Here is a 16589-nt window from a genome sequence, read left to right as displayed (position 1 = left end):
AACCTTCTAATCTACATTAGCAACATGTCAGCTTTTTCCTCCAGGTTATCCTGCAGTGGACCTGGATATATAATAAATGTACCCCTCTGTGCTCTCGGTCATCCTTTCTACACTCATCATTAACAAATCCCTCAAATAAAACATAAAAAAGAAATCTCAGTATGTACTGTAGCCCTGATTTATCCCTCCACCCGGCCCTAATCTGTTTCACATGCTGAGATTTTTGATGAAGAAGAGAATTGGCCCTCAAGTTCAAGGTCCTGTGTGGATTGTGTCAACTGCAGACTTTTGTAAGGGGGGAAAACAGAGTAAAGAGATGTAGGCGCACTAAAATAAGGTGGGACGCTGTGTGAAAAACACCACCTTTATTATCGATTGACTTATTTTTATGTTGCTAAAAAAAAACCAGGCAGCTTCCAAATCCACATCAGACACTCAGATGATCTCTGCTCTGACTGAATATGAAGGTGAAAACTAAGTTGTGTATTTCCTAAGTTTCCTGCTCTCTCTGTCCTTTAAATTGTATTATTATTCATGAAAAGTATATTCTACTTAAAGTCACTGGTCCAGTTTGACTTGAAGTCATGTTACCAAACCAAATTTTGATATCTACAAAGCACAATCCTGTCTGAATGGATCTAATACTTAGTTTGTAGAACATCCCGGTCAATTTTTTAGAAGACTTTCCTTCCCTTGGTGGACAAGTCAGTATGTATGATACAAGGGTGATGATGAGGGGCGGGGGGTGTCCAGTGTTTGTAAGCACTTGCATGTATACACTTTTCTTTATTTCTGTTTTTTAACTTTCAATTTTAGCCCAAAAAATGTGTGTTCTTGAATGATATTTGGAATTTTATCACTTTCACTGGTACTGATGATCCATGTAGTACTATAGGTGTGTGTGTGTGTGTGTGTTTTTGTAAGAGAAGAGCGATCTAAAAGTCAAAATTTTTCAGTTTCACTCAAATGCCGAATCTGAGTAAAACTTTTCACTATGGTAAAGATAGAAGACACTTTTCTTTTCTTTTTTTTACTGTTAACCTTATATAACTTTCTTGATACTTTGTGGCTCAGTTCTTGCTTTACACACTCGCTGTCACTTAAAAAAACTTTTTTTCCCTCTCATTTCAACGATTTTTTCCCTTTTGAATATAGCTCATTATTTCTGTTATTGTATGTGCCTGAAAACATACGCTTGATTACCTCTGTGTGTGCTCATATGGGAGACAGAGTGCGTCTGAGAGATATAGCTGTTTGTTGTACATGTACTATAAAGCTGTATGTAAATACTTTACCTCACGCTCATGGACTTTTGATAAAAACCTGTACAAAACAACAGCAGAGAGTACATCTATTTGGGATAAATCTTTCATTCTGAGATCCCCAATGCAGAACTGCTTTTTGTAATGACTTCAGGCCAGGATACGTGCAGTCATTTATTATCACACAGATAGTGCACACATTTAACGAGTGTTGCGTTTTGGGGTTTTTTTGTTGTTTTTTGACCAGTTAAGAAGGCTGTTTTTTTTTTCTCGCAAGGGGAGATCGTAAACCACAGCCAATAATTGCTACCCAGAAAGCACAATAGATTATCTATTGCATTTTTACAGAGGTGTGGTCTCTTTTTTTGTCCCTCTTTAGCTAAATCTTCTGTTATGTTGTGTTTGGTCACAGAGGAGATCGAACAAATCTATTCCCGAGCTGTACAGATTGTGAAAAATGTACATATGTCAAAAAAATCTAGTTCATCCTTGCATTTTTTTTGTATGGAGAGAAATTACTTGTGTGCAGAGAGTATTTCAAATTTGATTGAATATTTAGTAATATTGAAAAATGAGATTAAACACAGTCAATGTGAAAATAAGTGCTGAGAAATATTATTCTTCTGTCTCTTTGGAATAAAAGTGTTAAGTATTAATAAAAAATAAGAAATTTCAGCTGGTTGGTCTTTTCTTTTTCTCCTGCAGTTTATGTGCATGTCTGTAGGTTGACCGTGATGTCACATGAAGGGATAACATTGCTGTGTCCATGTGCGGTCCTGTGACATTATGGCTGCTGCAGAATGCCATCTTTTTTGCTCTTTCATTGCATCTTTTGCTTGTCATTCTCTGTTTTCCAGTGGGAAGAAAAAAACCACAAAGAGGCATGAGAGAGGCAGAGGAGATAAGGAGAACAAAAAATAATGGGAGATATATTGAGGGAAAGGAGAAGTGATGCAAACTGAACCGAGCAGCAGAGATCAAAGCCCCCAAAAACCTCTCTCTCCCCCTCCCCTTACTCTTCAGACTCTCTCTTTACTCTTGTCCAGCAACAGGAGTTATTTAAAGAAACCAGCCGGTTTGAAAATGTACCGATGCCTTGCCTACAGATTTGGAGGGAAGGTTTTTTTTAACAGCTGCAGTCCTGGATGGTTGAACAGAACAAGGTGAGGCATAGGTAGAAATAACCTTTTCATAAGTTAATCAGCTTCTGAAAAAAAAAAAGGAAAAACATCAGCCTTTTTTTTTTTTTTTGCTTACTTCTTCGATCCCTCCATCAACCCAACAACCCCAGGATGCATTGCAACACATGTAACTACTTCTTGACAATTAACTGTTACCTAGCAACTGGCTCTTTTTGCTGAGATGGGGAGGGGTGTAGAAAGAGAGACGGGGAGGGAGATTTATACAGTATTCCCACGGCATCTTAACTGGATTGGATGCAACAATGCATTGACAATACAGTACCAAAATGGAAAGTACAGCCTGAGCTGAACGCCCACACGTAGCAGCGAAGAGGGAAGGGGGCGTGCAGGGAGAGGAGGGGGGGAAAGAGAGGTGTGGTGGTTTGATATACAGTATGGGGGTGGGGGGATCACTGGTGGAAGATTTAAAAAAAGGAAGGAATTAGCGTGCAGCTGCAAGTTGAAAGTGAGAAAAAAGGGAGAGAATGGACACGCCACCCTGCAGTATGAGATGAGGATGATAAGTGAAGTTGTAGAAGAGGAGTAGGGAGAAGCTGGTTGCTGTAGAAACACTTGGCAAAGTTTTAATGAAGGCATAAAGTTGGCTGTCTGCACTCAAGACGCACACACACGATCACCATACGCAAACAAACATTATAATTATGTTAGAAAATAATGGGCAGCCCCTGCTGGGCCCACGAGGGTCGTTCCTGGACTTCAGCTGAAATAAATAAATAAATGAAGATCAGCCTCCGTGAATCGGTGTAAAGCCGCGTGTGATTACGGCGGCAGACGAGCACTGACACCCTGTGGCAAAAACAGGGCATCCGCCTTGTTGGGACACGCACAGGTACCAGGAGAACAGCCGCAGACGTCCACGCCTCTCACCGTCAGCCCTATGTGTGCGGTTAGGTGTCTGCCTTTCAAAGGTTATTTGTGTAATAAATATAGGCTTGAATATTAAATCAAGTAACGCACACTTAATGTTTCCATGAATAAAATTAGTTGCGCTGTGGACTTATTTTAAGGGTGTATTTTTTCCTGTTTTGGGCATTTAAAAAAAAAACTTAGCCAAATTGTCTACAAACCTCAATTTTTATTATGTCCTCTGCAGGCATGACTCACGGTGAGTTACTCTGGTCTAGAAGAAAGACGGAAACCCCGACGATTTTCATGCTTCTGTTCGATTTCTTACATAAAATCATTATGTAATTATTCTGCTTGTTCCTCCTCACATAAGAACTCCTCGCTCTCCCTGAAATCATTTGTCCATGCCTAGTTACAGATATGTGGGAAAAATAATGTGTCCTTATCCTTTAGATGCTACACCCGACTGTGAACTTCAAGGACTTGTGCTGTCTGCATGTAGACTATCGCTGTGTTGGTTATCATGATAAGCACCTTTATTTCAGTCAAATCAAATAGAGACCCTCTCTTTTTAAAGTGCGAGAGACTTAAAAAAAAAAAGTGGGGTGTGAACTTCTTTCGACTTCCTTAAGTGGGGGCATGCCAGAGAAAGGTTTGACAATAACCTAATGAAACAAGTCTTTCTTCTTCTTGTTTTACGCGCACACCATCCTTGCATTTTGCGCGCTGTAATATATTATATTCAATCCAATAAGGAGGTGGCGTGGGAGTATTGCTTCGTTTGGGGGGGTTGGAATGCTCTTTAATAAAAACAATAGGAATCACGTGGCTTAAAAGTGATGTAATGGTTATTTTATTTCTAGACATTGTGCTACTCGTTAGGCATGATTTCTAACCTTTCTATAAATAGCCCTTTGAAAGTGAACCTTAAATAAACATAAAACAGCCACTAACAACAAGAAGATAATTTAGTTGTTGGCTGATGTATTCGGTTTTGTTTAGTGATCAGTTTCTTTAGCTCTCAACCGTCCTTGATAGCGGACAGCTTTTTGGATTATCCCGTCACATTATTTCTGTATCTAATCAATCTACACGGATTAGATACAGTGCGGCTAAAGTAGCAGAGAGCTTCTGGAACAGCAATTAGGTTTGTGTAAGGTTGTTTCCCAAGTTGAGGTGATCCATAAAATAAAAGAAGAGAGAATGAGAAGTGGAACTGATGAGGCAAAAACCGCAATGAAATGGTGATAACAGTTTATTAAAGAATTTTAGTCTCTCACTAATAAAAATCAGAGGTTATATTGCATATGTAGAAACTTTACACTGTTTATAAAGGGATTTATAATTCGTTTCGGTAAACCCAACAAAGCCTCCAACTTTTTCCCTCTTTCCGTCGCACGCCCCCGCCCCCAACTCTGTCCATCCATCTATGTGTCACTCTTGACCAGCTTCACTCCCCTATTCTTCAGGACTCTCACCCGCCTCCTCCTCACCACCCTGCTCCCTCTGGGCGGGCTCACGCTCACTGCGCTCCTCGGGGTGTATCGGGCCAGACTCGCCACCTTCCCTTTCAGGCTGTGAGCCCGCCTGCCTTCCGCCTCCTCCTCCTCCTCCTCCCCATCCTCCCCCTGGTAGCCGTAGCGACGGAGAAATGGTTCCAGCGTTGCTAGGCGATGAGAGAGCTCGGCGATGCGTCGGTGCAGCAGAGAGACTTCCCTGAAGAGGTCGTTGACAGACTCGGACAGAGGGCGCACCCTGCAGGAGGAACAGAGGACGGTTAACTTCAGAGGACCGCTCACACATATGGAGCGCTGTATGAAATTAATTATGACTGTGGATAAAGTCTTGAAAGACTTGATCCAAAGCAATCTGTGTGGTTACAGGAGACAAAGGAGGCAAAGACAGGCTGAGGTGAGAGTAAGAAATGCTCCTGTTCGTCTTCAAATTGGATTGGTTTACTCTCTCGTGACTTTTGATGCTCCCAAAATACATTTGTGGCAGTTCATTCATATCTCACTTTAGAATAAAAACTTGCTCTTTTTTTCAGTTCAGCTAAAGTTTAATTTAAGTAATCCAGTTCATAAAATGGTGAGTATATACATAATGCACTGGTGGAAACTTTCTGGGCATATCTTGCTATTGCCTGGTCCATATTGACATGATAGCATTAGACAGCTGCTGCAGATTTCTTGGATTGAGATCTGGTGACTTTGGAGGCCATTTGAACACAATGAACTCAGTGTCAAGAAACCAGTTTGATATGATGTCGGCTTTATGGCATGGTGTGTTATGCTGCTGGAAGCAGCATCAGAGGATTGGTACACTGTGGTCATGAAGGGATGGACACGGTTAGCAACAATACTGTCGTGTAAAACAATGCTCAGTTGGTACTAAGGGGCCCAAAGTGTGCCAAATACAGTTACACCATTAGACCACCAGCAGCTACAGCCCCAAACCATTGATACACGGTAGGATGGATTCACGCTTTCATGCTTTCATGATCCTGCCATTGAAATTTCACAGCAGAAGTTGAGACTCAAGCAATGTAAATATTAGCCTTAATTTTACCTCAACTTCTTAGCTGACAGATATGGTCTTCTGCTGAGTTCAAAAGATGCTCTTTTGCATATACTTTGGTTGTTACGAGTGTTTATTTGAGCCACTGTTGCATTCCTATCAGCTCAAAGCAGTCTGGCCATTCTCCTCTGATCCCTGGCCTCAACAGGACATTTCCATCCAGAAAAATGCTACTCACTGGATATTTGTTCTTTTGTGCACCATTCTCTGTAAACCCTGGAGATGGCTGTGTGGGGGAAAATCCCAGTAGATCAGCAGTTTCTGAAACACTCAGACCAGCCATTTGGCATCAATAACCGTGCTTTCAAAGTCACTTAAATCACCTTTCTTCCTCATTTTGATGCTTGATTTGAACTTTATCAGGCCACCTCGACCATGTCTACGTCCCTAAATGCACAGACTTGATTGTCTAGTTAGAGGTTTGCATTAACAAGCAGTCAACAAGCAGGGCATTGGTGTACCCTACAAAGTAATGGGAAATGCGTTCACATGGTCTTAATAAAATATGAAATCTCCCAGGCTGACTAAAACAAGCCTCAATAAAAATAAAAAAACACAGAGTGAACTCTTCTTGCCAACAAACGATGCTGAAGAAATAAACATTTGCCTTAAAAGCAGATACTGTTAAACAGTAGTCATCTAATCACATAAAAGCGACTCTTTTGTCTAATCCTCAGAAACTGAGTAAACAAACCTCAGGCTGATTAGACATCATGATGATGGGTGATAAAGGTTAGGCCCACCTGGAGTAGTCGGGCAGCAGCGTGCTGGGCTGTGAGTGCAGCAGAGTTTTGATCTCACTGAAGATGCGTTTCCCCCAGGCATCTAAAACTCTGGTCACACTGCGCACTGAGGCCACATTCACGCTCTCAGCTGAAAGCGAAGCGTGACACCATCAGGCTTCAATTTATGGAACAACAAAACATCCTGTATGAATCATGAAAATGAAGAAAGCGTGTGCTTTAATTGTTCAAGAACTGTTTCTCTGAAGTGTCTCGGATTGCTGCGTTTCATTCAGCTGCCATAGCTCACGGCTTCAAACGCACAGTGATTTACGGGCTCCGTATCTCCAAACAGAATAGATCAAACACAGGCTTGTGATTTATACCTCCCTCTCTGTAGTTCCAGTACCCGTAATCCACTTCATTCTCCTCCTCGGCTGCATAGGCCCCAGTTGCTGTGGCAACCACCATCAGCGCCATCAACAGAGAGTGAGGGCCCATGTCGAGCAGATACACGCTCCCCCTTATAAAAGATGAAGAAGAAGAGAACAAATGTGCCTGTGTCAAAGTTATTTTTCAAACCAACCTTTTTTTCCCCTCCTTGTTTTTAAAGCAGAAAAAAAATGTGTTTACATCGCCGACAAAGATGTGTGGAAATCAAAGCAACTTCATGTGCCACTAATTAGTGAAAAGGCGAGCATTTTTTTTGTGTGTGTGTGTTTTGCCAGTGCGATGTGCAACTTTGCTACTGTTTTTGTTTTATTATATTTTACTTTATTGTCTCAGTTAGGACAATTTCTTGGAATCTGCCCGTGCTAAGACTAATCACTGCTTAAAAAATGGAAAAGTGATCAAAGAAAATTTGTTGATAAAGATAGACGTAGCTTCTGAGTACAAAAAGTAAACCAAATCAAAAGTGTCTTAAACATCACTTCTTTCTAATGGCCAGCAGGAGGCGCCTCCTCTGTTTGGAAATCATAGTTTTGTATAGAAATCTTTGACAAAATAAACAGACTACTCCCGCTTGTTTAAAACTGCCCTTACTAACCATAATCTAAGCTATTTTAGGTAAATTATGTCCCCGTTCAGCTTCTCTGTTTCTCTGTGAAATGATCTGTCCTGTTTGAAAACAGTAAAAACAGTACAATGCTCAGCTTCAGGCATAGTGGGACTTCGCCAGCTACTGGGCTGACTTTGCAGTGGCTATGTGCATCTTTCATATACAGTCTTTGGGTCAATTGGCACACGTGTGCCAGTAATAACTGTTACTGTCTTAGTAAATAAAAGACATCTTTCACTTAAACTGTAAGAAATAAATGTGTATAATTATGAAAAAAGTTAGCTCATTGTAATTATTCTGTAACCCTCCTATAATAATTTTGAAGCAAAATGTTTATGTTAATTCACAGAAAATGAAATTATTTTTTTTAAAATGTATTTATTTTACTTTTTACTTTGGAGGCATACTGATGAAAAAACAAATAATAAATAAATATACAAATAAATGAATAAATAAATTACTATATGCAATAGTGAAAAAACAGGAACAATTCTGTCATTTGATTGTTTATCTATTACTTCATTCCTTTGTTAGAGTATGAATCGAGGTGGGGAAGGTCTTTATCAGTAGGAAAAGCTGTATAATATAAAATACAGTCCAAAATTATGCCTTTCTTCATATATTCCAAAGCTTTCCAGTGGACCAGCTTGGAGTCTTTCCCAGGCCAATTTTGGCCCCTGGGCCTCCTGTTTGACATCCCCGGTATAGAGTTTACCAAAAAGCCTTAGAACCTGGTACTTTATTACCAAAAAATACAAAAATGTTTGTGAGTATGACTGATAGCTCAAAGCATAAATGCAATGCGACTTCACTTCTTGTCTGGCAGCTTTATCTCCAGCCTTTTTCATAAAATCAAACTATGGATGTTTCGACCACAGCTTGATCCGGTGAGTCCAACAGCACCTTATTTTTGGTTAAAAAGATCACTGGTGGGGTTAGAAAGCTGGAGACTCGTGTAATACTCCCAGTCACTGTGGCAGATCCAGGATCCACAGAGGGAAAAAGAAGACGTGTAAAAACACTTGTACGTCTCTGCTTTCCCTCCAATAAAACCCCACTGATGACAACACAGCTACTTGATAATGGGGCAGGATGCGAACCAAAAAAATCTTGTTCCCTGTCGAACTGAAGGGATGAAGAAAACAGGCTTTTTCCAGTTGGACCTGTCTGTGTGTGTGGAGAGAGCAACAGCAGTTCAGTTAGGAAAAAGAAAAGGAAGGCAAGTTTTTGATTTTTAGAGTCCAGTTTTAATGGGGAAGAAAAGAGAAATGCTAAAGGCAGGCGACCCAGAAAACCAACCAAGCAAAGGGAAAAGCAAAACATCAGCACTGCATCCATATGACAGATCTGTGAATCATACTGGACAGTAATAAGTCGATGACTCACTGCTGAGGTATTGTAAATGTTCTCAGGAGGTCTGAATTTGGAGGCTGATCAAAGGAGGAGTGAAAATTAACCGCACAACAGCACCACGCAAACCAGCCGTCACCTGTTATGATCATGGTTTGTGGCTGTGCTGGAACAAAAACACTTTGCAACTTTGCAAACTAATGCCGCAGCGGCAGAAGTATCACAAGCTGGGAGCTGTTTCGGAAAAATAAGCAAATGAGCCGATACTCACGACTTGAAATGATGATGATGCTTTTAAGACTCAGCAGGAAGTCCTTCTCCCTCTCCCATGCGGTTTGAATACCAGATGTCTCTGCTCCTCTCGCCTCTCCACCCTGTCGCTGCCACGGTCCCTCTACTTACTTCTTCTCCCTTCTCTCCTGTTTTCTCCGACGCTCTCTCCACCCTCTTCTCCCAGCTTTGGGATAATTAAGAGAAGAGTGTGCGGCAGGTCCGGTACAGAGCTCTTTTTAAAACAAGTTTAGGGTTTGGGAGCTGTGCTAGCTTTTAGACCCCAACACACGCCCACCTCCAACTCTCTCTCTCCCTCTCATGCATATCACATGCAGACAAATTCTGCAACCCAGCTGCTGCCAGATGTGTGGCACATCCTCTTCTCTGAGATGTGATTTACCCCGTACTCCTTCTGTCTCATCTTCAGCGTGGGTATATGTATATTTGAGACTGTAATCTCACTCTGCTGGAGGATCACATCTCTGCACCGTGGTCTCCTTAAAAATGTTACAAATCCTTTTTATCTGACCGTTTAACACCTTCTGCCCTCCACACAGCGATATTCAACTATAAGAAGCAACTGCTGCTAGTATTTATGTCAGAAACAGAGAAACAAGAGAAACATCTTTTACTTTTCTAGTAAACTTTAATAGAAAACCTGCATGTTTACTCTACACTGTATTGTAGACCCACTTACTCTGTAAATTAAGAATAAATATACAAAATATAATGCATTTTTAGAGGTTAAACCAACTAACAATATATACATAACATGCATTAGTTTGTTTTCTTTATTTAATATGTTGAAAAATATTTTCTCTGTAATTTGTTTGATGTTCATCCTCCAGCGTCTCTAAAATCCTCTTACAGTCATAATAATAAAATATGTATATTGTGAAGAAATAGAAGCTGTTATCTGCATGCTAAAAACACAAATGAAAAATAATTGTGGAAAATGTTGCAGTAAGTTAAACTGAAGTCATTTTGACTTCCTCTATGTAATCTGATTAAGTGCAGGAAAGTATTCAAGTTCTGTAACACGTAACATTAAGTATAGATAAATCCATTTAAAGCGAGCATAAAGTATAAGCATAAAATATACTCCAATATGTTTACTAATACTGTGCTCATAAATAATTTTCCCTTAAACTTTGAGATAAAGATTCAAATGATTTAACATTAACAAGTAAATAAGGACTTATAATTGTTGTTTAATCACCCATTAAGGTTTTTAGACATGATCCGAAGAGCCTGCTGAAGTTCACACTGAGCATTGGAATGGGGAAGAAAAGCGAACTAAATAATTTTATTTCATATTTCAGAAACTCCATGTAGATTTCTGCTGCAGCAAACAGATAGTTCGGGCAGAATTTGGTGGAAACAACATGAAAGCATGGATCCCTGTGTAAACATTTCACACTGGTGGTGTTGTCATGGTATGAAGAACATTTATCTGAGTGGTGGCTACCACAGCCTACCTGAGTGTTGTTGCTCATCATGTCCATGTCTTTATGACCACAGTGTACCCAGCTTCTGATGCCTGCTTCCAGTAGGATAATGCACCAGTTCACAAAGTGCAAATCATCTCAACTTGGTTTCTTGAATATGACATCAAGTTCACTTTACCCAAACGGCCTCTACAAAATACAGTAAATCAAAACTTGAACATCTTCCTTATATAATATTACAGAGCAGAAGGCTAATGTACGTCAAAAGGGAAACACCAGCTAAGTAAAGTTCCTCAGCAAAGCCTAGTAGTTCATTAAACCTTTGTTTCAGCACTGGAAACTTTTAAACTCAGGGGATGTTAGGAGTCCAATCCAGTATATTAAAGGCACATAACCTCATTTCTCAGTGCACCGATTAAAGCTAAAAAGGCAATACAGTGACTCCAGTTCAACTGGTTCAGAATTCCAGTGAGGCACTTGTTTGCATGTCAGATTTAAAAGGACCTCTTAGGTTAAGTGCCCTTTTGTGCTGTGCTCCTGTAAACCTGACTATCTGTGGCTTTACTGTATACTTCACTCCCCAGGAAGGAGGAGAGATAAGAAGTGCATTATAGTGGGTATGAAATGGAAAGAGTTATTTCTCAGTGACTGGCATCCAGATGTTATTCCCCCTCTCTATGTCTGTTTTCATGCTGTGGGCTGAGGTGAGGTCAGAGTTGGACGGTAATCTCTCCAGAAAGGAAACGCTGAAAAAGTCAGGTGGACGGGTGGAGAGAAGAAGGAGGGCGTAGGAACAAAAAAGACAAATGGAGTTAAATAACAATAACTGCCACACTTTAACATCTGCACATCTCCATTGGCAGCTTCAGAGAGAGCGAATCAGCAGAGAGTTACTGCCGTGAAGAAGTCACACAACCCGCGACAGCTGGTTCACATTAACAAAAGGCAATTTGTCACCTTCAGCTAAATTCCAGCCATGTACACACGCACACACACACACACACACATGCACACACACATACACACTTATTTCCGCTCCCTGCTCGAGTCTTCTCTTTCTGCTGTTGTCTGAAAACCACATGACGAGGTGCGCACTCGTGGCTCACTCTGTTACTTCGCCAACACTGTCTCACTGTGGACGAAAGCCAAAACTGCAGTTTGCTTCCCATCCAGACGCTGACGTAACAGCAAACTGCAACCAGGAGAAGTCTTTCTTTGGACAAAACAAAAACTTTTAGAGTTGCCTGTGAAAAGTCTTTAACCTTTAGTGTTTTTAGACTTTAATATTGTCTGCCATGTCCTAGACTAACATGTAAAATGCTGTTTTTGCTTGTTCCCTTTAGAGTGCGTCAGTGTCCATCAAACATTTTGGGGAAGTGTTTTTTGGCAGAAAGAGGAACTTCAACAGTCTATAGAGTCACAAAACATTGTCATCGAAAAAGAATACAGACACTTTTATCAAACTATCCAATCGCACCATGGAATCTCAACCGTTTTGGACCCTTTTCTTCAAGTTGACATGGATACCTGCATTTTTCCTTCTCACTGTCTGTTCAGCAATGGATTCACCAAGTGAGCCACCACATTTGTGTTGTGACTGATATTTATTTGACTGGGATGAGTGTTTTCTGTTGCTTACGTGTGCGACTAACCCTGTAGTCTAGAAATAGATCGGAGAATAAATGAACTGCAGCAAATTTATTTCGTGTCCAGCGCTGAGTCATTTCAGCCCTAATGTGAACCTCTAACATGTCTTTTCACAGGTATCAGTCTGGAGCGCGAAGTCTTTGTGGCCTTTAGAGGTGAAAATCTCAACATTACATGCAATTTGATCAAAGCAGTAAACCAAACGGAAGATGGCTGCTTGACATGCTTTGATCCAAAAAACAAAACAATATACAATAATACCATCCCCACAATGGATACCAAACAGGAAAGATTTTCCTGGCATCTGGAGCTGAAAAACCTGAAGCTTTCAGGACTTTACTCCTGCCAGTATCAAACGGTGAAGGTGGATTGGTTTCTTCGAGTGACAGGTTAGTCCAAAAGAAAGAAAATGAAGATGAAAGCTCCAACTATAAGACATCTTTATCACAGTTACTCAGCAGTAAAGTATTCTAAGGAAGGAAGACCTGCCTTAAGAAACAGATTCACTGCATTTTTTCAGATTTCTTTTTTTTTTAAAGAGTAAATGTGTTTAAAAGGCTCTCTGTTAAAGACATGCAGGACATGAAGATAACTGTTTGTAATCATACAATGAGTGTAACTTCTCAACTTTCCCTTCTTATTCCTTCTTTTTAAATCTTCCTCTTTCTTCAAATGAAGCAGCGTCCATCTGTGATCCTGTCACAGATGAACACGATAAATTCAAAAGAAAGCTACTGCAGTGGCAGGGCAGTTAAAACATGTTTTGAAAATAAGATTAAGATGCTTGAATCAGGGCTGCTTTGATACATATTATTAGTGTCGAGGAGGTTGGTGGGGTCAGTGGCTGAACTACGATGATACCTTGCTGCTATTGAACAACACTAAAAATAAGAAGTTTTTATAGTTGCATCCTTTACAAATACAAGCAATAATCAAAATAAGTTGTAACACAGCTTTAAGGTGAATTAATTAAGAATAGGCTTTCAAATCCTTACAGTCCCACAAAGGGGGATCATATACAGTTTGCTATTTTCCACTGGTTCTTGAAGGGCATGCGTACTGATGAAAAAGTATTGCGTAGTTCATACAGAAAAGAATAAATAAACAGCATTCTGTATAATAAAAACAACATTTTTTCTCTCTTATCCTTCCAGTAGCTTTGCTATCCCTGAGATCTATCTTCCGACCCTTTGAAAGGTCCTGAATCTTCTTTTGGAAACCCTTGTACGTCTTGAGAAATTAGCCAGAACAGACGCCAAAGGCCATTTGATCTGCATGTTATCCAGTTGTGATGAAGTCCACCACAGGGTGACATAATTTTTTTTTAATGTATTTATTTTTTTGTCTTTGTGGTTTTTCCAGATGAAGGCTACAAGGAACCTGTTAACACAGAGTTCATCATCATGGCCATTTTCACGGGTGTGCTGTTGATCTTCAGTGTGCTCGGCTCGGTGTATGTCTTCAGAGGACATTGGGTAAGACTGATCCTGCTGTTAAGCAAGCAGTAGTTAAGAAACAGCAGGTTACAACACACCAGAGTTGTGTCACAGTTTAATGAGGGATATTTTGACAAATTTTTAACTGTATCCAGGCTTGCTCAGTTCTACAAACAAAGGTATTTAACCTCAGTGGGATGGTTGTCCCCTTTGGACGTGGTCCTGAGGGTCACTGACCCACTATTAATCACATGAGTAATCACACAACCCGAGGCATGCTCTCTAGATTAAGTTATAAGTTGGAATTTAAAATGCCCCAGTGAGAATTTTCATCTGAAACTGATTATATGATTTAATCCTGATTATACTTAAGTTTAATAAGTGTGAACAATTATACTGCCAATAACAAACAGCTGTCCAACATCAGGCAGTGTCATCTCAGTCTCAATCACAAAACCCAACTCAGATTAATGGAAATAGTCACATGCCACCAGTTTTGTCATGTCTTTATTGCCTCATAAACTGCACTGGGACTGCTGTTACTGAACTATAATCATTTACACACTGATTTGAGCCAAAGAAAACCTAATACTCTGATTTGCAACATGCTAAATTTCTTCATCTTATCAGTGGCTGTGCTTCTTTTGTAGTCCCAGTGGACTTGAGCTCTTATACAGGAAGTGCATTGAATGCGAAAATGAAGTTAGCGCCATAAACTCTGAATACAAACACAAGACAAAAAACTAGAAAGGGAGCAGCTGTGAAGAAAGCCTCGTGTTTTACTCGTTTGTATGTTGCACACCTGTGATTGTTTTTTGGTTTTTTTTGATGAATCCAACTCCATCTTTAGACTGAGAAACATGGAGCTGGCGAGAAAAAACTAAAGCAAAGCCAAGAAGAGAAGAAGGTGACAAAGAAGGAGGACGATAGCTTGGATGCAACAGCAGCTCAGTCCTACTATGCCGTGAGCACCTCTCTCCTCATCAGTGTCTTTCACCTGAACTTCGTTACATTCATGTGGTCATTTCCAACATTTATTTGGACACTGACATGAAGATCTCTTTCAGAGTCTAGAGCCTCGTCCCAGGTCTATTTATGATGTACTGGACAGCTCACCTGCCAGAAGAGAGAATGACCAAGACAAAGCCAAACCCATGAAAAAGGAACCACCCAAAAAGGTCAGCGAACTTTGAGTGTCTTTTCAAAATAACGTGGTGTCAAAATAAAACGCGTAAATGTTGACCTGCCTTTCATTTTACCTCCACAGGCAGCGCAAAAGACAAAAGACAAGGATGAAGGTGTTTTTGAGTCTGTTTATGAGAACTTTTAGATCAACTCGTGATTGTGGGATCATAATCCAGCGCTTTTCTACTTTAATCTCATCTGTGTCAGCAACACTGAGAGAATCATCTTTCAATAAAATCAACAAAAACCACAAATGCAAAGTAAAAGTAGTTTGGTACAACACAAAGATTTCTAAAAGTGTGTAAAAAATGTAAATGAACAGACGCATTCCCATCAGAATGAGCACAGTGTATCAAAAGTACTAAAGGTTTTCACTAAATACTACGACTGTACTATGTAAAAGTCTTTAGCTACACCTCATTTCTTTAGATTTTGTGCACCAATTTATTCAAACAGCCAAGGCAAAAAGAGAGTTTGAACAGTTCTAATGAGCTTAAAAGTCAGTATTCAGTATGAGCACCTATATTTTCCACCAAAGCCTGAAATTTCTTGCTCAACTTTCTTGTCATTTCTTTAAGTAGTCTTTAGGAATAGTTCTCCAGGCATCTTGATGGATGTTCAATGCTCTTCTTTGGATGTTGACTGGGTTTGCTCTATTTTCTGTTGAAATGATTCCACACCGCTTCAATAATGTTGGTGTGGGAATAAAGTCTGGTCTCTGGGGAGATCAATTCCATAACTGACAGTGTGTGTGCGTGTGTGTGTGTGTTGTTGTTTTTTAAATATTATTATTGCTGGTTTTCCTTTAGTTCAGTTAGTTTGGGATCACTTTCATGCTCAAAAATGGAGTAGCTAACAATCAGATGCCAAATGGTTTTGCGTGAAAGATCAAAATCCTGTGTTTATAGTTTCATTCATTTTTGACCCCCAGTTGAATGGCAGCCCCAAACCATGACAGAGCCTCTGCCGTGTTATACACATGGCTGCACATACTCTCTGTTGTACTTCTCTCCTAAGCTCCTCCGTACTGATGATGATTTAAACCAAAAATTTCCAATTTGGATTCATCACTCTATAAGACCTGTGGCCACTGATTTTCAGTCCAGTTCTTGTTTAATTTTGCACACCAGAGCCTTTTCTCCCCTTTTCCATTCATTAACAATGCTGTTTAACAGCCACCTTCCACTGAAACCATTTCTGATGAGGCTTCAGTGAACAGTACATGGATCAACTGAAGGGTCAGATGTATCTCCACTTTTTTTCCAAGTGGAGTCTAGTGTTTGATGTCTTCTTCTCACCTTAGAAACTGTGGGTAACAGGTAGCTGATTTTCAATAAATGTGTCTCTTGTCACCTGCTTCTGTCCGGAGCTGTAGCCTTTCTACTCATTTGCAGTGTTGCCAACTCCTCAGTAAGGAAAATCGCTATTGGCTGTCCTAAAAGTCGCTAGAAGTCGCTAAATGACGTCATCGCCTAATTTGCATAATTGGTCATGCTAATCTAATTGTAACCTATGTTGTTGGAGAGAGAAATAACATCGTGGAACAGACATAAAGTGAGTAAAAAACGTCCTAAATGCATT

General features: G+C 40.1%; 2 protein-coding genes across 2 annotated transcripts; one reads left to right on the top strand and one right to left on the bottom strand.

The window, feature by feature from the left end:
* Positions 1-4552: 4552 nt before the first annotated feature.
* Positions 4553-9656, bottom strand: LOC146707918 (uncharacterized). Its single transcript, XM_085459525.1, has 4 exons — positions 9291-9656; positions 6996-7132; positions 6631-6760; positions 4553-5065 (listed from the first exon to the last, which is right to left on the bottom strand). The coding sequence occupies exons 2-4, from the start codon at positions 7108-7110 to the stop codon at positions 4738-4740; spliced, it is 573 nt and encodes a 190-aa protein (XP_085315651.1). The 5' UTR covers positions 7111-7132; positions 9291-9656; the 3' UTR covers positions 4553-4737.
* On the top strand, positions 4972-15751 carry nfam1 (NFAT activating protein with ITAM motif 1). The gene is made up of 7 exons (XM_085459524.1): positions 4972-5221; positions 12084-12312; positions 12504-12776; positions 13750-13862; positions 14674-14787; positions 14891-15001; positions 15091-15751. Exons 2-7 carry the CDS (start codon positions 12219-12221, stop codon positions 15151-15153), a joined length of 768 nt encoding a protein of 255 aa, XP_085315650.1. The 5' UTR covers positions 4972-5221; positions 12084-12218; the 3' UTR covers positions 15154-15751.
* The last annotated feature ends 838 nt before the right edge of the window (positions 15752-16589 follow it).

The sequence above is a fragment of the Copadichromis virginalis genome, linkage group LG6, assembly GCF_057382275.1.
Source record: "Copadichromis virginalis isolate Kocher_CV1m ecotype Utaka linkage group LG6, C_Virginalis_male_GT1.1, whole genome shotgun sequence".
Classification (NCBI taxonomy): Eukaryota; Metazoa; Chordata; class Actinopteri; order Cichliformes; family Cichlidae; genus Copadichromis; species Copadichromis virginalis.
Note: the sequence above shows the minus strand (reverse complement) of the source record. Positions and strands in the feature narration are given on the sequence as shown.

Coding starts and splice junctions, on each gene's coding strand:
- LOC146707918 (XM_085459525.1), bottom strand. CDS start 7,110: ATGGGCCCTCACTCTCTGTTGATGGCGCTGATGGTGGTTGCCACAGCA. Junction 6,761..6,995: donor CTGGAACTACAGAGAGGGAG/GTATAAATCACA, acceptor CTTCGCTTTCAG/CTGAGAGCGTGAATGTGGCC. Junction 5,066..6,630: donor CTGCTGCCCGACTACTCCAG/GTGGGCCTAACC, acceptor TTCCTCCTGCAG/GGTGCGCCCTCTGTCCGAGT.
- nfam1 (XM_085459524.1), top strand. CDS start 12,219: ATGGAATCTCAACCGTTTTGGACCCTTTTCTTCAAGTTGACATGGATA. Junction 14,788..14,890: donor CAGCTCAGTCCTACTATGCC/GTGAGCACCTCT, acceptor GATCTCTTTCAG/AGTCTAGAGCCTCGTCCCAG. Junction 15,002..15,090: donor AAAAGGAACCACCCAAAAAG/GTCAGCGAACTT, acceptor TTACCTCCACAG/GCAGCGCAAAAGACAAAAGA.